Source organism: Alligator mississippiensis, chromosome 1 (assembly GCF_030867095.1).
Source record: "Alligator mississippiensis isolate rAllMis1 chromosome 1, rAllMis1, whole genome shotgun sequence".
Lineage (NCBI taxonomy): Eukaryota > Metazoa > Chordata > Crocodylia > Alligatoridae > Alligator > Alligator mississippiensis.
Window position 1 is genome coordinate 241,533,013 of NC_081824.1, and position 22,163 is coordinate 241,555,175.

Below are 22,163 nucleotides of genomic sequence, written 5' to 3' on the forward strand. Positions count from 1 at the left end.
TTGCTAACGAAAAAACATGGAAAACCACAGATTTTCTCCTTTAAAGGAGAAAAAGGCGGGAAACCACAAGTTTCCCCTTGCAGGCTGGCAGACTTCCAGGGGCTGCTGGAAGCGGGAGGAGGACAATCAGGCAGGGGATGCCACATGCATGTGCACGTGCACATACGTGCAAGGTAGCCAGGCAGTGTAGAGAGAAGCTCCCCACAGGTAAGTCTATGAGGCAGGGTAGGGCAGGTTGCGGGGGGACCACAGACAATACATTGGGGAGGCACAGGCAACACATCGGGGGGGCACATGCCTCCTCAGATGTGTATGCCCACACTGAGCACGGGGCTGCAGCCTGGCCTGACCAGCACAAGCAGGGGCTGCCTCTGCAGCCCAGCAGACAGGACCTGAACCAGGGTATAGAGACTTGTTGCTGCTGCTGCCACCACCAGGACCCCTGCTCCAGCCATGCTAGCCACGCTACCAGCAGCACAAGAAGTAATGAATGGAGGGAGACGCTGCCTTCACCTCCTCCCACCACCACTGCAGGCTACAGCTCTACCCCAGAGGGGAGGTGAGGTGGGGGCAGCACCAGCATCCTGAGGGGAATGGTGGCAGCCAGGCCATGGAAGCGAGACTGAGGGGGTGGAGCTGCGGCCCAGCATGCACATAGCTGGCAGTGGGAGGAAGTGATGGCAGCACAGCTTCCCCCTTCCTCCCCCATCTGTTACTCCTCGCACTGCTAGTGGCATAGCTGGTGCAAGGATCCCAGTGGTAACAGTGGCAGTAGCAAGGCTTGATGCCCCTCTCTGGGCCACAGAGGTAGCTTGTGCCCATGCAGGTCCAGCCAGACTGCAGTCTCATGCCTGCTGTGGGCACACCATCTCCCTTCCCTACACTCCCACCCTCTGCCCCACACACTAGCGGGCTGGGACCAGGAGACAGCATCTCAGGAATGAGGGGTACCAGCAATTTGTACTGTGCAAATTGCACAATGATGAATGTCACTTGGGAGTAATGGAGGGTCACACATTGATATTGATGTTAATGTTTTCCTCTTGATGTTGATTTCTGTCTTTAAAATTAAGGTTTTTGAGCTGCTTTAACTTGTAGGGTGTAATAAGTATTTGGGGGCAAAATACTTGTGTGTTTTCTACTTAAGTATTTCCTGGGTTGAGACTGGTACGAAACAAAAAAAGTTGGAGAGCCACTGTTCTAGTCTAAGCCTTACTCTCAGTGAGGCTACAGCTTCCCTCTTTGCACTACCCTCCATTCATTTTTTCCCAATAATTACATTAGTTGTTCAACTTCCAAAAAAAGTACTGGCAAATTTCCTGGGTAATAATTGACTTGTGGTGTGATGATTCAAGTCCTGTGCTGAGACATCAGAGAAACCCTTTTTCAAACACATTCTGGATAAGGGGAACCTAGAACACAGATCCTCCAGCTTCCCAGGTGAGTGCCCTAGCCACTCAGCTATTGCAGGGGAAAGACAGGAAGTCCCTACCCCTCTATTTTGTTGCCAATGTACAAAGCCCAGTCTGGGGCATAAATAAGTAGCATTTTTTACATTTAGATGACCAAGCATGCCATGTAAATGACCAAATCTGGGCACCAAAATGACCAGGACCCCTGGTGCTTCAAGCTTTTCACATGTCATCAAGTAACCCCAAGCATGATTTCCACCTGTTTCTTAACTGATAGAGCTGGTTCCCTTAGAGGGCAGTGCCAAGCATGAAACAGCGCCAGAAATGTTAGCTTCTGTATATGAAAAGTTTGCCACCACTGCTGCTCATACCAGACCTACATCACAGTACAATCCCACTTATCCAACCCAGAAACAATGCTCAACTGTCAGCAAATAACTCAGTTATCCTGCAGTTACTGAAAAAGCCACAGCATCCACGCATCTTCCTTGTGCATATCTTCTGCATCCATATCTAACCAACATTCCTATTTTATTTCATGTTCCTACACATAACTGGTGCAAAGACAAAAGAACTGTACAAGCCATTAGCAGGATAGGCTCAATGCCAATAGAGACTGCTTTATCATGACTGACAAGAAAACTGGTCATAGTCTAGTCCAAGATGCCATACAAAGGGAGAAAGTGCCAGAGAAAATGGTATTTTGGGGAAGGTGACTCCTACAATTCCCTCAGCATAGCATCAACCTCAAATAATGCACCCATGTCCCAAAGTGCATTATGACCAGGGATCCTGGTTTTCTCTGATAAAAAAATTACAAATTCTCTGATAAAAATCCCAAAATTTGTGGTTAAATTAAATGCCCCCCACAGCTCCACCCACAGACCTGTTGGTGTGCCTCACTCCCCCTGCCACAGCCACAGCCCTGCTTGTGCCCCTTGCCCCCCACCCACAGCCTCTGGCTCCCAGCCCTGCTTGAGGGGTCCCCCAGCTGCCAGGGCTATGGGGCCAGGGACTCAGGTCTGCAGCCCCCTACCTCCAATGGAAGGTAGAGGCTGCTACAACAGAAGCATGAGCTGGCTCCCCCCCCACCCACCTCCGCTGCCTGCTTACTACAGGCTTGGGCAGGGCCAGCTCCCAGTGGCAGCATGCACTTCCGGGGGGCAGGGGGGACCCACGCCCCCCAGATCTGTGGGTGGGGCTGGGGGCAGGGCAGGTGTGCTCTTCTCCTGTGCACACAGAGGAAGTATGGCCAGGGCAGCATGAAAGCTGCATGCTGCTGCAAGCTCTGTGCTGCCCTGGCCATACTTCCTCTGTGTGCACAGGGGAAAAGCACACCTGCCCTGCCCCCAGCCCCCCCCACAGATCTGGGGGGCGTGGGTCCCCCCTGCCCCCCAGGAGTGCATGCTGCCACTGGGAGCTGGCCCTGCCCAAGCCTACAGCAGGCCCTGCCCAAGCCACGCCAATCACACACACTGAACTCTGGAGGGCCTGGGAAGCAGTGTGGGGAGTGCAGCATTTGCGACCCAGGGTTTGCAGCTGGCTGGGCACTCCAACTGAGGGAGGGGGGTGGGGGTTGCAGTCTTCCTGCTCCTGGCTGGAGTGCCTGGCCGGCTGCGAAACCCCACTCCTGGCCAGAGAGTGCCCAAGCTGGCTGGGGGCTGAGAGAGAGGGGAGGTTTGTAGCCAGCTAGGCACTCCGATTGGGTGGGGGGAGTGGGTTGCAGCCTGCCTGCTCCCGGCTGGAGTGCTCAGCCAGCTGCAAACCCTGCTGCTCCCGGCCAGCTGCAAACTGGAGTGCCCGGCTGGAGTGCTCAAGCTGGGGCCTAAGGGAGCGGGGGAGGCTGAAAACTGCCCCCCCATCCTCCCGACCTGAGTACCCATCTGGCTGCAAACCTCCCCACTCCCTCAGGCCTCAGCCAGCTTGGGCACTCCCCAGCTGGCCAAGAGCCACAGGGGTTTGCAGCTGGCTGAGCACTCTGGCCAAAATCAGGCAGGCTGCAAGCCCCATCCAGTGCCTGGATGCCTACAAGCCTCCCCGCTCCCTCAGCCCCGAGCCAGCTTAGGGACTTCCTGGCTGGGCACTCCAGCAGGGAGAGGGTTTGCAGCCTGCCTGCTCCTAGCCAGAGTGCTCAGCCAGGTGCAAACCCCCACCGCTCCCAGTCAACTGCAAACCCCTCCTCCCAGCCGGAGTGCCCAGCCGGGAATTGCCCAAGCTGGCTGGGGGCTGAAGGACTGGGGAGGCTTGCATCTGGCTGGGCACTCCAGTTTGGAGCTGGCCAGGAGCAGTGGGGGTTTGCAGCTGACCAAACACTCTGGCTGGGAGCGGGGAGGCTGCAGACCCCCTCCTAGGTCCCTTCCACGTCTCCAGACTGGCTCACCCCTGGCTTTCTACCCAGGCCCTGGCTTTCACCACCTCCTCTCCTCCGTTCTGCAGCTCTCTCTCTCCCAAATTCTCTTTACCCCCGGCTCTCTCTCCCAGCTCCACTTTCGCCTGCTGTCTCCCGGCTCTCCGGGATAGAGTGTTCCCTGCTCCCTCAGCCCCTAGCCAGCTTCTCCTGCCCAGCCCTGCCCCACCACCCCCAAGCCCCACTTACCTGCACCAAGAAGAGTGAGCCTGAAGCAGCCTCCGGTAAGTGCAAGTGTCAGGCCCTGCCCTTCCTCCTCCCCCTGCCCCCTGGGGTGGGCTTTCCTGACCCTTTTGCAAACAGCTCTTGCAGGCTGGAACTCTGCCAGCCTGCAGAGCACTTTGCAAAAGCAGGGAAATCTGCGTGTTTCTCTGCTAAAAAAAGAAATCCACCGTTTTCTCTGTTTTTCCGTGGGAATCAGAAAACCCAGATCCCTCATTATGATAGAAGGTGCCATAAGAGCCATTGGGGCACCTACCCACAGCTTGCTTTGCATTCAGTCAACATAGCGATTTGCGGTCATGATTATTGGCATAGCCACACCCAGCTCTACCACCACCTCTCCAGCCCAGCCAGGCTCTTCCACCACTTCTCTGGCTTGGTTTACCCCTGGCTTTCTCCCCCAGCCCAGGCTTTCACCACCACCTCTCTTCTGCACCTCTCTCTTTCTCTCTCTCTCTCCCTACTTCTCTTTATCCCCAGCTCTCTCTCCCAGCTCCGCGTTTGCCTGCTGTCTCTAAGCTCTCTAGCTCGGCTGTGCCACCACCCCTCCAGCCCAGCCCGGCTCTACCGCCACCTCTCCAGCCCAGCTTACCCCTGGTTTTTTCAACCCCGGTCCTCCTGGCTTCCCAGCCCAGGTCTCCTCCCAGTTTGCCTCTCTGCTCCCCTGCCTCCGCCACCTCCTGGTTTGTGTCCTGCCCCTCACCTCGCCTCAGCTCTGCTGCTCCTCCTGGCCTCTTCCCCGGCTTGCCCTGTGATTCCGGCTTCTTCCCCAACTTCTCTGCCACTCCACCATCCCTCACCTCTGCCACTCCACCACCTGCTGCCCTGGCTCATCGCTCCCCGGCGTGACTTCCCAGCTGGCTCTCTCTCTCTCTCTCTCTCCCCCCTTGGCTTGCTCCCCCAGCACCACTCCTCCACTCTGCCACCTCCTGGCTTTTCCCCCAGGTTTGCCTCCACCTGGGGCACCAAGTGACCCCAAGTAACCCCAAGCACCAAGTAACCCCAAGCACTCCAATTAACCCCAAGCACCCCGTAGTGTTAACACACACACAGCCACTGAAGTGCGTGTTTGCATGTGTGTGTGTGTGTGTGTGCGCGCGCACGTGCACACATAATTTTGTGTCATGCCCTCCTGCCTAGCAGCACAATATTGAGATCCCAAGCATTGATATAACACATGTCAAGTGAACACTCCTACTAACCAACAAGCAATATGATCTCATAGGGATCACAAAGACCTGGTGGGACTCCACCTACGACTGAACCACAGGTATAGGGAGATACACCCTATATAGAAGGGATAGTGTTGGGAAGAAGGTTTAGAGGAGATGCTCTGTATGTAAAGGAACATTACACCTCCCTAGAAGCAAAGATTGGAAACAAAGAAAGGCGACTTGAGACCCTCTGGGTCAAGATACAGGGAGAGCATGGGGAAGGGGATTTGACTGTAGGAGTTTATTATAGACCTCCAAACCAAGAGCAACAGCTCAATCAGGAATTATCTGGAGAAGTGGCAGAGGCTGCACGCTCTTGGAGTACGGTTGTCATGGGTGACTTCAAGTATCCAGACATCCTGTGGGATGGATAGATCAGGTAGATCTGATTGCTCACAAAGCTTCCTCACTTGCAATGAGGAGCTCTATCTAACTCAAGAAGTCTACGGGCCAACCAGAGGCAAGGCACGCCTAGATTTAGTTCTGGCAAAAGGGGATGATCTAGTGAGCAACTTGAATTTTGAAGGGAAACTGGGTGACAGTGACCATGGGATGATCACCTTCTCCATCTACCGTTAGTCAGGAAAATTGGCCAGTAGGTTAGAAATCCTTGTTTTAGGAAGGCTGACTTCCACAAACTTAGGATATTGGTTGACGAGACCCTGCAGGACCATGGTCCAGTGAGGAAGGGAGTACAAGGTGAGTGATTGATTGTTGCTCAAGAAAGTGATCCTTAAAGCTCAAAGGAAGTCCATTCCCTTTTGTATGAAAGGCAGCCAAAGGGTTGGGAGACCGCCTTGGCTCAACAGAGAAGTCACGGACCTCCTGAAATTAAAATGAGAAGCCTAAGAAGGGATGGAAGCCAGGAATAATTACCTGAGAGAAATACTTAGCAACAGCCCGCACCTGTAGGGAACAGATCAGGACAGCAAAAGGACAAACCGAACACAAATTGACAACCAGAATCAAAGACAACAAAAAGTCCTTCTTTAGATATGTAGAAGTCAGAAAAAAAATAAGGGAAGCATAGGGCCCCTGATGCATGAAATGGGACGGCTGATAACCAACACTCAGGACAAAACCGAACTCCTGAATGAATACTTCACATCAGTATTTCACCAGTCCAAGGGTGTTAGCTTACCTAATAGAATACAGAATGATCATAGTGGGGATGACCACCCTCACATAGATGGCATAGATCTTGTGGGGGAGCACCTACAAAGGTTAAATATCTACAAGTCAACAGGACTGGATGAACTACACCCAAGAGTGCTAAAAGAAATGGCCGATGTTATCACGCGACCTATGGAGAAGTTATCTGAAGACTCGTGGTGCTCAGGAGAGGTCCCAGAAGATTGGAAGAAGGCCAATGTGGTGCCTACCTCTAGGAAAGGGAGAAAGAACAACCCAGGAAATTACAGGCCAATCAGTTTGACCTCAATCCATAGTAAAATCCTGGAGAAAATAATCAAAGAATCCATTACAGACAAGCTAGCAAAAGGCAGCATTCTGAAGGATAGCCAACATGTTTTTGTTAAGGGCAAGTCATGGCAAACCAACCTCATTTCTCTCTATGATCAGGTTACTCGCCACCTAGATGGGGGAAATGAGGTTTATGTCATATACCTGGACTTCAAAAAGGCCTCTGACCTGGTCTCCCATGAAGTCCTCATGAAAAAGTTGGGAAAAATGCAGCCTTGATGACTTTACAGTCTGGTGGCTAGGTAATTGGCTCTGTGGTAGGACCCAGAGAATACTGATTGATGGAAATGAGTCATCATGGCAGAGAGTGACCAGTGGTCAGGGTTCAGTACATGTACCAGTGCTTTTCAACATGTTCATCAACGATTTGGATTCGGGTATAAAAAGCAAACTAGCAAAGTTTGCTGATGACTCCAAACTATGGGGGAATGTGATCATGCTCAAAGACAGGCTGGCAATACAGGCCGACCTCAACCTTCTTTAATATGGAGAAATGTAAAGTGCTCCATCTGGGGAGAAATAGTCTACAGCACACTAACAGGCTTGGCAGTGCTACACTTGCTAGCACCGCATCTGAATGAAACCTGGGTGTTGTGATAGACAACAAAACGAACATGAGCCACCAATGTGATGCCATAGCTGGCAGAGCTAATCAAACATTGGCATGCATCTACTGAGGCATCTCAAGCAAGGCTAAGGATGTCATCCTCCCTCTCTACTCAGCCTTGGTGAGACCACAGCTGGAGTTCTGCATCCAGCTCTGGGCACCACACTTCAGGAAGGATGTGCAGACGCTCAAGAGAGTCCAAAGGAGGGTCATGTGCATGACTAGAGGCCTAAAGACAAGGTCATATGAAGAGAGGCTGAAAGACTTTGGACTATTCAGCCTGGAGAAGAGAAGACTCAGAGGGGTCTTGGTGGTAGCCTATAAGTATATCAAGGGCATACATCAGGGCACTGGTGAAGAATAGGGGGTGTGCATGGGTGCACATGCACCCCGAGATCAGCTGTACACCCCCTGGAAGCGCCAGCTGCAAAACCAGAAATGCAGGCTTTGCCACTGGTTCAGCAATTGACTGGGGGTGTCCCCCAGTGGCCAGCAATCAGCTGTGGGGGGACCCCCCCTTGGCTGGTGATTTGGTGCCCCCCCAGACTCAGGAGTTCCCCATGCATCAGGGCTTGGAGGAGCATCTGTTTACTAAGGCCCCCCAGGGGAAGACAAGAAATAATGGACACAAGCTGACTGAGGATCTCTTCAAGCTAGACATAACGAAAACTTTTTTACAAGTCGAGTGCTGAGGGTTTGGAACAGGCTCCCCCCCAGAGGTGGTACAGTCTACTGCCTAGACTTATGCCAGAAGCATTTGGGGGATAGCAACAGAGCATCATGATGGAGGAGAAGGAGGAATTATTGGAGCCTGGAACAGCATCAGTGATAGTCTTGGAAAGGAGAGTGACAGCTATAGAAGGGAAAGTAGACCAAGAGATGAGAAGTGAATCAGAAAGTGGAAGTGAACACCTAGAGTCTGATGAAGAATGGATGAAAGTGGAGAAAAAGGGACAGAAGAAGGTAGGAAAGAAAGGTGTGGTGGGATCACTGGTTTTGGAGGAGGCTTTATTGAAGAAAGCAATGACAGAAGAGTCTGGTCAGCAGGAAGAATAGGAGAAGAGGAGGCAAGGAGGTCAGGAGGGAGAAATGAGAAATGAAAAAGTGATTGAAAGGAAGAGGAAGACTACTGGGAGGTATAAACCAGATCTGCAAAGAGAAAGAAGCTGGGAGGAAGGGAGAGATGGAATGGCAAGCAATCTACACCTGAGAATAAGAGCAGTAGTAGGAGAAGGAGAACAGAGAAGTTGGACAATGAATAGATACGAATTTATAGAAAAATATTGTTTGAAGTTTGGGATGTTAAAGAGGAACATCCGAATAGCCTGGTTGCCTTTCCTAATTGGAAGTCTTGGGAAATTTCATATTGGAGTTGAGAAAGTTAGGAGGATTTTTGGAAGATGTATATGGCAGTAGGCAAAACAGAAGAACTAAGGGGATAAGTTTTATTGCAGGGGAAAAGACAAGAGAAAGGACAATGTTTATTCAAATGTGCAAAGACACGCTTAAGACGGAGGAGACAGAAAAATAGTTGAGGAACTGTGTACAAAATGCTATGTAGGTTGAGAAAATACATGATAAATACTGTATATGGATGGGATCAGGAAGAGCTCAGGTGGTAATGAGGGCAGATAAGAGGCATCCTGGTGGAATAACGCACTTACCACCAGTAATCCAAGTGGGGCCACATTGAGGGTTTACAATGTATTTTGGAAAGCCTAAACTTCATAGCAAGTGTGCACAGGAAGGACATCTGGACACATACTGTCAGCACACAATATGCTACAGATATGAAGGGAAAGGGCACAGGGCGATGGAATACCAAGAAATACTGAAGTGTGTAATTTGCAGGGAACAGGGACATTTACAGTGCTGATGTCCTTGGTCCTTCTCAAATAAAGTTAAATCTACAGAGGAGCAGCAGAGACAAGAAAGGGAAAGTGGGGAAGAGGAAGATGTTGAGGCACAAATCATGACAGTGGATGAGACACCAAAAGAAGAAAGACCTGGGGAGGAAGAGGGTAAAATTTCAGTAGATGAAGTGGCCAAGCTGACAGAGGAGGGAAAAGAAGGAAAGATAAGTTCAACAAATGACTTTGAGACTTGAGGCGTGAGAAGGGAAAGAGGAGAGGACAATACAGGAAGGAGTGTATATGTACACTCCCGCACATCACGACGAGGGACATGCTCAGCTGGGATGGGCTTCACCTGTCCCCCAAAGGTAAGCATGTGTTTTCTTCTAGGTTGGCAGATCTCCTCCGGCGGGCTTTAAACTAGGCTCGTCGGGGGGAGGGGAAGATGAGGGCGGGGGAAGCTGTGGACCACCAATCCATGTGGCACCCACAAGGACAGCCCAGCCTGAAGAAGGAGAACATTGGAAACCTGAAAGCCATGGGGAGGCCAGCACTACAGAACAGGTAAGAAATAAGAAGGTAAGAAACAATGGGCCCCTTGGGACTCGGAGCGGGGGGGCAGCAAAGGCACCAGTCGCAGGGCTCAAGTGCCTATATACTAATGCTAGGAGCATGGGGAACAAGCAGGATGAATTAGCGCTCCTGCTTGCACTAAACACCTATGACTTAGTGGGGCTAACAGAGACCTGGTGGGATTCATCCCATGACTGGGCGGTACATATTGAGGGCTATAGATTGTATAGAAAAGACAGGTCGGGGAAGAAAGGGGGGGGGGTTGCACTTTATGTCAGTGAGCAATATACATCAACCCTCATCAAGACAGAATCCGAGGTTGAGGAAATAGAAGGATTGTGGGTTAGGCTACATGGGGGGCAAGGAGAAAGGGATTTGGTGGTAGGGGTCTGCTACAGACCCCCACACCAAGGGGAAGAAATAGATGCGGGGCTCCTGAGGCAACTCTCGGAGACCATAAAAGCTAAAGAGGCAGTAGTCATGAGGGACCTAAACTACCCGGACATCTGCTGGGAGACGCAGACAGCAAGGTCCCATCGCTCACGCAGGTTTCTAACCTGTATACAGAACCTCCACCTGACACAGGAGGTACATGGTCCCACTAGGGGGAATGCCATACTGGATCTGGTATTGGCAACAGGAGATGACATGATAGGGGACCTCCAGATCACTAGCCATTTGGGAGACAGTGATCACCTAATACTAGAATTCAACATAAGACGGCGAGTGGGTAAGGTAACTAGTAGGGTGAAAGTGCTAGACTTTAGGAAAGCTGATCTTAATGCACTCAGGCGATTAGTCAAGGAAGCACTGCAGAGTAGGAGTTTTGAAGGGATGGGAGCCCAAGAAGGGTGGCTGTGCCTAAAGGAAACGATCCTTCGGGCACAAAGCAAGACGATCCCCGAGCGAGGCAAAAAAGGGAAAGGGGCCAGGAGGCTTCCATGGCTGACCAGAGAAATACAGGGCAGCCTAAGGGCCAAAAGGGGAGCACATAAAAAGTGGAAACAGGGTGAGATCACTAAAGATGAATATACCTCCTCTGCTCGTGCTTGTAGGGAGGCAGTTAGGCGGGCCAAAGCTACCATGGAGCTGAGGATGGCAACCCAAGTAAAAGACAACAAGAAATTGTTTTTTAGATATATTGGGAGTAAAAGGAAGGCCCAGGGAGGAATAGGACCACTGCTAAATGGGCAGAAACAATTGGTGACAGATAGGGGGGACAAGGCTGAACTCCTCGATGAGTTCTTTGCCTCAGTGTTCCTAAGCGAGGGGCACGACAAGTCTCTCACTGGGGTTGTAGAGAGGCAGCAGCAAGGCGCCAGACTTCCATACGTAGATCCTGAGGTCAGAGTCATTTGGAAGAACTGGATGCCTTTAAATCGGCAGGCCCGGATGGGCTCCATCCGAGGGTGCTGAAGGCACTGGCCGACATCATTGCAGAGCCACTGGCAGGAATATTCGAACACTCGTGGCGCACGGGCCAAGTCCCAGAGGACTGGAAAAGGGCTAACGTGGTCCCCATTTTCAAAAAGGGGAGGAAGGAGGACCCGGGCAACTATAGGCCAGTCAGTCTCACCTCCATCCTTGGTAAAGTCTTTGAAAAAATTATCAAGGCTCACATTTGTGAGAGCCCGGCAGGGCAAATTATGCTGAGGGGAAACCAGCACGGGTTTGTGGCGGGCAGATCATGCCTGACCAACCTAGTCTCTTTCTATGACCAGGTTACGAAACGCCTGGACACAGGAGGAGGGGTGGATGTCGTATACTTAGACTTCAGGAAGGCCTTCGATACGGTATCCCACCCCATACTGGTGAACAAGCTAAGAGGCTGTGATGTGGATGACTGCACAGTCCGGTGGGTGGCGAATTGGCTAGAGGGTCGCACCCAAAGAGTCGTGGTGGATGGGTCGGTCTCGACCTGGAAGGGTGTGGACAGTGGGGTCCCGCAGGGCTCAGTCCTTGGACCGATACTCTTTAATGTCTTCATCAGCGACTTGGACGAGGGAGTCAAATGTACTCTGTCCAAGTTTGCAGATGACACAAAGCTATGGGGAGAAGTGGACACGCCGGAGGGCAGGGAACAGCTGCAGGCAGACCTGGATACGTTGGACAAGTGGGCAGAAAACAACAGGATGCAGTTCAACAAGGAGAAATGCAAAGTGCTGCACCTAGGGAGGAAAAATGTCCAGCACACCTACAGCCTAGGGAATGACCTGCTGGGTGGCACAGAGGTGGAAAGGGATCTTGGAGTCCTAGTGGACTCCAAGATGAACATGAGCCGGCAGTGTGACGAAGCCATCAGAAAAGCCAATGGCACTTTATCGTGCATCAGCAGATGCATGACGAATAGGTCCAGGGAGGTGATACTTCCCCTCTATAGGGCGCTGGTCAGACCACAGTTGGAGTACTGCGTGCAATTCTGGGCGCCACACTTCAAGAAGGATGCGGACAACCTGGAGAGGGTCCAGAGAAGGGAAACTCGTATGGTCAAGGGCCTGCAGACCAAGCCCTACGAGGAGAGACTAGAGAAACTGGACCTTTTCAGCCTCCGCAAGAGAAGGTTGAGAGGCGACCTTGTGGCTGCCTATAAGTTCATCCTGGGGGCACAGAAGGGAATTGGTGAGTATTTATTCACCAAGGCGCCCCCGGGGGTTACAAGAAACAATGGCCACAAGCTAGCAGAGAGCAGATTTAGACTGGACATTAGGAAGAACTTCTTCACAGTTCGAGTGGCCAAGGTCTGGAACGGGCTCCCAAGGTAGGTGGTGCTCTCCCCTACCCTGGGGGTCTTCAAGAGGAGGTTAGATGAATATCTAGCTGGGGTCATCTAGACCCAGCACTCTTTCCTGCTTATGCAGGGGGTCGGACTTGATGATCTATTGAGGTCCCTTCTGACCCTAACATCTATGAATCTATGAATCTACTTTAGAGTGAGGCTAGAGCAGGAAAAAGAAGGAGAAAGTCAAGTTGGCAAAAGAAAGAAATCACATGCTATGAAGCTCAGAAAGAAGGCAGCAGACAAAAAGAGAGATGGGGAGGGAAACAGGTTAATGAAAAGTTCAGTGGAGCTAATGTGGTCTGAGTCTAATGGAGAGGGGAAAGGGGAGGGAGGGAAGGGTAAAGGTGTGGGACAGGGGAAACTTTCTTAAACATTAAAGCAATAAAACAACTGGGAAGAGCTATGGGGATGTGAAGAGGGGGAAGATTAGAGTCAACAGCATCAAGTAGCAGCATAGAAGACTTGTAAAATGGTAGAGATTTGAAATTTAAATAGACAAGTGTGAATTTGTGTATAGCATCTATAAATGCCAGAAGTATGTGACTGAGAAAGAGGTGGGATAAAATTATGCCAATACTGAATGGGGTCAAAGCAGACATAATGGCCACTGACAGATGTGAAAAAAACAGTGCTTTACAGGAAGAGGAAGCACATCATTTTGACTGAGCTCCCCAGTGTCCATATAGATCAAACACTTCAGTGGGGCTTTTTGGCACTATTGTCTAAAGCTGGTTCAATCAGCTACTAGATAAAAGCACCAAAAGGCCCCACCAAAGAGAAAACTCTAGACAGATGTTGGGTCAAACTAACAGTAATACCTCTTCTGGGCATACACTGTGCTCAGTGGAGGGGTGCACCAAGCTGAAAGCAAAGCACCATTTTTTTTTCATGTCTGTAGCAGCCAATATGTTTCCAGGAGTGTGCAATCACATGGGAGAGGGATTACAAACATTTTGTAAAGAGATGGGGATGGGGACCATTGTGGTATATGAGGTTGCATGCAAACAAAGTGGCTGGAGTCACAATTTTGCTCAAGAGTGAGGAAGTGGAAGTGTGACACATGCAAATGATTAGGGAAAGGAGACTAAAATGGATGGTGGTGCAGTTTGAAAAGAAAGTGTTAGAGATTTTTAATATATACACACAAGCTGAAAGAGAAGTAAAGATCACCGTGTTTAACCAATTAGAAGTGTATGCAGGCACAGGTAAGCAGCAAATTCTGGTGGGGGATTTCAACTGCATTATTGAGACGATGGAGAGGAGAGGAGATGGAGGGGAGGGAGGGCTAGACAGCTCATCAAAAGTACTGATTAATATAATAAAAGAAGGAGATTTAAAAGATGAATGGGCAAGTGAAAAGGTGACTACAAGGATGGAACTAAGTGGGAGACAGGTGTTGAGGACTGATTTTTGTATTAACATCAAAAGGGTTAGGGACTGGAAAGAAGGAGATCATGAACAGCATGTGCCCCCGGTGGCTGGTTGGGCATGGCAGCGACAGGAGTGCAGCGGCAGCAGCAGGAACACAGCAGCAGGAGTGCGGCGACAGTAAGCAGAGGAACTGTTGGCGGTGGTGGGGGAGGAGGTGGCAAGCGCTGACCAAGTGTCAGTGACCACCTGCAGCTGCCACCAGCAGCAGTGGCGGCAGCCAGTGGGAACCACGGACCATCCACAGATGCCACGGGCGGTGTCAGCAATGGGGTTGCGAGCATAGGGGCTGCATGCGGGTGCACATAATGTAATGACTGCAGGCATGTTATGTATAGCAGGCAGCAGCACACGTCTACTTTGCAGGCAAAATCTTCCATATACAGAACAGCTTAGGGACCACTACTTTTACAGGGAGTGCACTGCCATGCTCAGAGGGTGCACATGCACCCACGTGCACCCCCTATGCGTCACCCCTGTCTTAGATGTAACCTTCAGTGATCACCACATACTGAGAATAGGATTGGATTTAGAAAAACACTGAAGGTAGGGGGAAACGATGTGGAAGTTAATGTTCAGTTATTACAAGATGAAAAAGTCCTGACAGGAATATGTGGAACTGTATAAGGGTTGGAGGACTCTGAAGAAATTTTACAAAATGTCTTGGAGTGGTAAACTATGATAAAGAGTAGAACAAGAGAATTTTTCAGAAATATTGGTCAAAGAAGTGAGGAAGATGGTGGAAGAGCCATGAACCAGGACTTAAAGGAGGTTGTAAGCAAAGAATGAGTGAAAAAAAGATTTGGAAGATATAAAGTGACTGACTGAAAAATGGCTCAAAAGGAAAATGGATGAGAAAATCGTCCTGACCAGACCACACTGGGTGGAGAAAAGAGAAGGATAGCGTAAGTATTTTTTGGCAAAATTGAGGAAAATAAAGAAGGAACTGAAAGCAGTGAGAAATGAAGAAGGAATCCAAACAGAAGAAAATGTGAACGTGTCGGATGCAGTGGTGGAGTTTTATAAAGAGCTATATAAAAGAAGTGGGATGGATGGTGGAAAAATGAAGGTGTTCATTGAGGGGATAAAGGAAGGAATAGCAGCTGGAAAGAAACAAAAATTAGAGGAGAAGTTAAGTATGAGAGAGGTGGAGGACTACTTAAAAGCTTGCAAGAGACGGAAAGCGCCAGAAAGAGACTGATTTCTGGTGGAATTCTATGAAAAATCTAGCAGTGGTTGGGGACAGACATAATACAGACATACTGGGAAATAATGGAGGGGGGAGATATGGGAGGATTTTCCAGAAGGTGTGATAATTTTGATATTCAAGAAGGAAAAGAAAGACATAACCCTTTTAAAAGTAGACTATAAATTGATGGCAAAAGTATTAGCCAAAAGAATGCATAGCTGTTTAGCAGATGTGATACAAAAAGACCAAACATATGTCATTCCTGAGAGAAGGATATACCAGCACCTACACTCTTCTTTCAAGAAGGGGGTTGGTCTACATCAGTGGTGGGCAAAATACGGCCCGTGGGCCAGATTTGGCCCGCCAAGCACTTCCCTCTGGCCTGCAGAGCCCCTTCAAAACCCGGGTAATGGCAGCTGCCTCTCTAAAAGCCTCCAGCAGCAGCCGGCAGACCCAGCCACCAGCTGCAGCACCTCAGGCTGTTTACTTGGGTTCTGGTTGCGAGGCAACCAACCCTGACCTCAGCCTGACCCAGCTGACCTCGCCCCACCCCTGGCTCAGGCCACGCCTGCAGCTTGAGAGGGTTTGAGAGGCTGGGCCAGAACCTGTGGCACCGGTGAGGGGAAGGAGGGGAAGGGCCAGCTTCTGCTTTGCTGCACGGGACTGGAAAGGGACCTACCCTGCACGTAAGCCCAGGAAAGCAGCTGCTGGGCCATGCCATGCTGCTTGTGCCGTGCAGGGTCAGGCTGGGCTGGCACTAGGGAGGGGAAGCAGCAGCTGGGCCACAGCTCCGGCCCAGTCAGCACCAGGAAGGAGAGGTGGCAGCGGAGCCATGTGCCACTTGGGACGGGATGAGCCTAGACGGAGCACCAGGGGCTCAGCTGCACTTTCCCCCTACCTGTCAGTCCCGAGTGGGACACGGCTCCACCGCCACTTCTGCTGGCTGGTGCCAGCTGGGTCCATCCCATCCGGAGCAGCATGTGGCTGAAGCTGAAGTTGGTGTGCATTGCTAGTGTGCATTTGTCATGAGGTTCAACAAGGAAAAAGTGCAAAGTCCTGAACTTAGGACTGAAGAATCCAATGCACCGCTACAGGCTTGGGACCAACTGGCTAAACAGCAGCTCTGCAGAAAAGGACCTGGGAGTTACAGTGGACAATAAGCTGGATATGAGTCAACAGTCTGCTCTTGTTGCCAAGAAGGCTAACAGCATACTGGGCTGGATTAGTAGGAGCATTGCCAGCGATCAAGGGAAGTATTCTGCACTTCTGAGGCCACATCTGGAGCACTGTGTCCAGTTTTGGGTCCCCCCTACAGAAAGTATGTGGACAAATTGCAGGATGTCCAGCAGAGGGCAACAAAATGGTTAGGGGGCTGGGGCACATAATTTCTGAGGAGAGAACTGGGCTTATTTAGTCTGCAGAAGAGAAAACTGAGAGGGGATTTAATAACAGCCTTTAGCTGCCTGAAGGATGGCTCCAAAGAGGATGGAGCTAGATTGTTCTCGGTGGTGACGGATGACAGAACAAGGAGCAATGGTCTCAAGTTACAGCAAGGGAGGTTTAGGTTGGATATTAGGAAAAAACTTTTTGACTAGGAGAGTGATGAAACACTGGAATGGGTTACCTAGAGAAGTTGTGGAATATCCCTCCTTGGAGGTTTTTGAGGCCTTGGTCAACAGAGCCTTTGCTGGAATGATTTAGTTGGGGCTGGTCCTGCTTTGAGCAAGGGATTGATCTAGATGACCTACTGAGGTCCCTTCCAACCCTGATTTTCTATGATTCTATTAAAAGGAACCAAAGTCAACATTTGTGTTGCTGAGTTTTTTATTTTCATCATTGCATTCCCAGCTTTGAGTGTGGGTTTGGGACGGGAGTTAAATTGGTGTTTGGGGACAAACAATTGTCTTCTGGGGACAAACGGAGCCCTCAGATCACTCTCAACTCAGCACGCTCATAACAGGGTGAGTAAAATAGCACTGCATCTTCATGTAGAGGCCTAGATCCCAACGTTATATTGTATGTTCCAGATGTAGCACCAGTCCTAGCAACTATTTTCTTTGAGACATATTGCATACTCATAGAGATGTACCTGAAGGGCTTTCTAAATTTAAAGCCAGAAAACCTAGATTGTAACTCCATTCCCAAAGACGTGGCCTTGAAGTAATTTACTTAGATATATTTCTAAAGAAGCCAGGAATGTTGTTTGAAAGTGAATAACAGGAAAAGAAAATGAACTCAAAGCAAGAACCAAATGAAAAAATGGCTCTCAGTTTACAAAGAGAGAACATAATTGAGCTAACAAGAAATAAACTGTGGACATAAATATGTTTGGCATGTATTTGGCCTGCACAGTACCATGTAACTCCAGTTTTGGCCATTTATGCATAGTTTGGGATTCTATTTCACCCTACAGTAAAACAGTCACTCTGCATGTGTCCATACTGGAAGTGATGAGAAAGACTCTCCCACCATGTAGCCTTATGGTAAGGGCACCTGCCAAGGGAGTAGGTGACCTGGGTTTTAGATCCTCCCACTCCCTTAGCCACTGGAGGTTTAAATGAGCTTTTTAAACATTAGATCACTTGCTAGGCATTACCCAAAGCCCTGATCTTACATTTAATATTCACTGGATAAACATGACAAAAAGTACCATGGGAGTTTCTGCATAATTGGGAGCAGGGGCTGAAGCTAGAACCCAGAACCCCTTTGAGGGAACCAACCATCTCTCTGAAACACTTGCTCTCTGTTTTGCATTATTTACTCCAGGTCCCACATTTCACCTTCTCCTAGCTGCTCAGTAAGTTTGGAAAATGTGTCCTGTTGGTTATAGCACTGTGTAAGGAAGCCAGAAATACAAGCTAAAATCTCTCCAGAAGGATGGTCCAGAACTTGGGTGTTTTACTTCCTAGGCAAATACTCTAACCATTGGGACGAAGGGCGGGACACATACTTCTGTGTTTTATTTCTGGAAGGTATGCAAACAGGGTGATTCAGTTTCACCACAGAGTAAAACTAAATCCCAAATAATATAAGTTCTAACAACTGCAGTTATGTGGCAGTATACATGACATTTAGGCATACAAAGTAAAACAGGGTGTAGCCCACTGCCAGGTATACTTTGTGAGAAACCAAAGTCCATATTTCACAAGGAAAGCTTCAGAAATAATTGGAGACCATAAGAGTGGGGTCAGAATTTTGAACAGGAATCTGTAAATAATGGAGGGAATATGGTTTTGGAAAGGGCTCCATGTAAAATGGTCATTATCTCCAATCCACACAAAAACACAAAAACTGAGGGAAAGATGGTGGCACATTCTGTAAGTTGGGCCTGTCCAACTGGGAGTCTGCAAGGGGTTAATTCACAGGTCCAGTTCACTTGCCACTCCTCATACCATTTCCCTGCTGGTGCCTTAGAGGTCCCCAGACTCCCCCTCCTTCCTCCAGCATAACCTTTGGGACATGCTCCAGCCCTCAAGTGTAAAGCAAGAAGCTTATGGATTCCCTAGCAGAGATTTTTACAAAGGAATATATTATAAAACAAAAATCCAAAACAAATAAGTAGCAGCTGTGTTTGAACTCCTCAGTGATTAAATGTGAGTCTTGCTCAGAGCAAGACTCACAAGGAAGAGGTGCTAACAGCTCCTCTCCTTATTCCATCATCTTGTCTTGCCTTAAAGATGGACTTTCAGTCTAACCCTCACACTGTTAACACTGTAGAAACACCAGAGGTATCATGGACAGGTGACGATGTAGAGCCAAAAGGTGCACTGCTGGGAAGATAGGCAGACAGATTCTTAGAGCTCTCCATGTTTTCGTTCTGACAGTGGAAAGCAACTTGTTTCGAGACCAAAGTGGCAGTGCTCACTGTGAAGTGTAGTAGAATCTGGAGTTACATACTGCTTTGGAGGATGTTATATCTTCATGGCTTACCCCCCCAAAATGACCTGATAATTCTAATATTATAAAAGCCTTAGTCTGTCTGTCTGTCTGTCTGTCCGTAATGCTTTATTCAAACTCTAACTGGTTGTCTTGGCAGCCAATAAGAGTGCTCCAACAGACAGAGACACACAGCAGAGCGCTGCCATGACAGCAGGGTCTGAAGGAGCAGAGCTGAGGGGCAAGGCCAACAGCACTGGCCTCACCCCACCCCCACTCCTTGGAAGTAGAGGGGGACAGCGAGGACCAGAGCAACACGATGACAAAGAGAACAGAGTGGGGAGGTCAGGCCAGCAGCACTGGCCTGGCTCCTCCCCCCCAGCCCTGTTCATTGAAGGCAATGGCAACACAGGGTGCTGGTGGCGCAGCACTGGCATTGTCCCCCTACACAGCGGAGCATTGCCATGACAGCAGGGACTGAGGGGCCGGAGCACGGCCACCCTGAACAACAATAGGCAGGGAGGGGGAGGTAATGGGGAAGAGGGGAGGGAGAGAGGGGAGTGGGAAAGGGCGGTGGGGGGTTACCGGAGGCAGAGCGCAGCTGCCTGCTGCTGCAGCCGCCTGCTGCCATACCACCACCAGCCCTGGCTGCTGGTGCTGCTGCTGCCTGCTGCTACCACGGCCACACACCAGCCACTGGTCGCTGCTGTGTGCAGGCTCCCCATTCCCCCCCTTACCCCAGTCCTGGGCCAGCACCAAGCAGCCGGGGGGGAACTGGACCCAAAATGACGGGTGGGGGGAGGGAGGAGGGGATTGATCCTGAGCCTGAAGCAGCAGGCGGGGAAGGGAGGGAGTGGGCCCAGACCCGAGGCAGCAAGGGTGGGGAAGTGGGGAGAGTCAGACCGCAACCTGGGGTGGCAGGGGGGTGCCAATGCAGGCCTCTGCCCCCTCCCCCCCCCATCATGCTTGACAGGCAATCTGCTAGTAATATATATAATTATGTGCAGCAAGTTACTTCCCCTCATGTCCTCCCAAGCAAGCATACCAAAATCCTCCTGCCCATAAAATCCAAAATCAGGCAATGGCCACAAAAGCAGAGAGCTAGGGTAAAGATCAGATGTCCTGACAGCTGTAAAAGCCCAGAGCTTTTTTGAAGCTTATGTCTATCTTTCAGAGAACAGAACTCCCTTAATATGCTTATTCTGACTCGATCCAACAGCTTTAAAGGGCACATCCAGCCCTGTTCCCCAAGAAACTGTTGAAAGTTCTCAAGTAAGACTGTTCTACTGGGGTTGGGGTTACCACTGGGACAGCGCATGCTCCCTCCACCCCTTCCTCTGGGCCAGCATGCATTCAGCAAATATTTCACATGTGTGAGGGAAATACTATTAGCTTAAGAAAAAAAATTACAGATATTTTGCAACATGTCCTTGTTCCAAGCTCAATCAAGTCCATCTCTCCCACTCCTGACTCTTTAAAAGACAGAGTTCAAGTACATAAACCAGCATAACAAGGATAAACAACACAACAACAATCCTTTCCTTGCCTTAGTGGAAGCAGAGACGGAAAAGATGTCACTTACGGGCCGGACTTCCCCAGTGGTGTTGGTGTATTGCCGAGCCAGACCAAAGTCTAACATGTAGCATTTCCTGTAGGTTGAAGGTAGGCGACCCATGGCAAAATTGGACTAGACAAAAGAATTCAAACAAAATGATCAGTAAGATAGCCACAGCCATTCACATGCAAAACTCAAGATTCTCACAACCACACTGTACAACCAGGAACATGCCTCTGATAGAAATGCAATTTTTAAGCCATCTCCAATGCATTTGCCAGACTGTTCAATGCCCTCAGGCAAAGAAACTGAGATGCTCTCAGGTTAGTCTCAAGAAGCGGAAGATAATTCTGCAGTTGAGCTGGGCTTGAGGATTCCATATCAAGAATTTAGTCTTTGGGGAAATTACTATGGCATCTTCAGATATTTATTGCAAACCCAGAGTTTGTGAGTTTAACAAAATTTCAGTGAATGTGCAAAGCATTACTATTCCATGCCATTACATCTGTAATGAACATGGAACATCACTATTTACACAGTAGACTGGAGTTACCCTGGGAAGAAAGGGTTCAGCATGCTGCAATGTGGGCAGAAGGTACTCACAGTATTAAATGAGCACTAAATGACCTGAATATTTGCAAAACTTAAGCATACCAGGTCTGATATTCACGTGTATAAACTGGTACAGCAAGTCAATGCTGCAACCTATCACAAGGTGCCTGGCCTGTTAAAGGAGGTGGGGTCAGTCTCACCTGTGAGAGACCAGCCATGTCCCAGCTCAGGGCCATGTTGCACAGAACACTTAGTACACAATGAATGCACTTAAAACACATGGGTCCACTGATTCAAGCAGTAAAACACATACTAAATGCACTTGTACCATAGCAAACTTAGGACTTTTGTGCAAGGAGTATCTCTAGATATTATAAAGTAACACCTGTACTGTCAGCCTGATCCATCCATAAAGATGCTATGAAAAATTTGCAGTCCTCCAGCTTCCCAGGATGCACCATTCCCCCTTTCCCCCCTACTCCAAGGATTGATCTATGCACCTGCCTGAATTCTACTGCCCCAGCAGATGGTACCAACCCCACCACCCACTAGGAGATAACTCCCCAGCTCACATGGAACCCATTGAAAGCCTGAAGTTCACTGAAGCCTGCCATCTTTGCTCACACACTCCAGTGCAAACAGTGAACACCTAGTTTGGCAAAACAAACCAAACCAGAGAATGCCCTCTTTGGACCCCTTGCAAGAGGCCCATGGACTGGACTTGTGACAGGATGACCTCATCATGATTGGGGGCAAGGAGAGAGCCACTAGCACCACCTCCAAGGGTGGGAAGGGCAACCATTGAAACCAGGTGATCTATGAAAGCATTGCGATTCAGATGGTGGCTTGGGGACAATAGTGGGACTGGCTGCAGATCTGCACTAAAATCAAAAGCATGAAGCCGCAGTATGCTCAGGACAGGGATGCTAACAAGGTTTCTGTTGCCACAAGGATCATGGTCCCCTAGTGGGAAGAGACGTTGAGATCCTTGAGGCAGACCACATCATCACTCCC

The 22,163-nt window shown here is 49.6% G+C and overlaps 1 protein-coding gene across 2 annotated transcripts in view; it reads right to left on the reverse strand.

The window, feature by feature from the left end:
- Positions 1-22,163, reverse strand: part of TTBK1 (tau tubulin kinase 1) — a 291,426-nt gene that overhangs the window by 136,913 nt on the left and 132,350 nt on the right. For both annotated transcript variants that reach the window (XM_059720348.1, XM_059720349.1), the window contains one exon: positions 20,625-20,729. In XM_059720348.1, the coding sequence (XP_059576331.1) occupies positions 20,625-20,729 (105 nt within the window). The remainder of the gene's footprint in view (positions 1-20,624; positions 20,730-22,163) is intronic.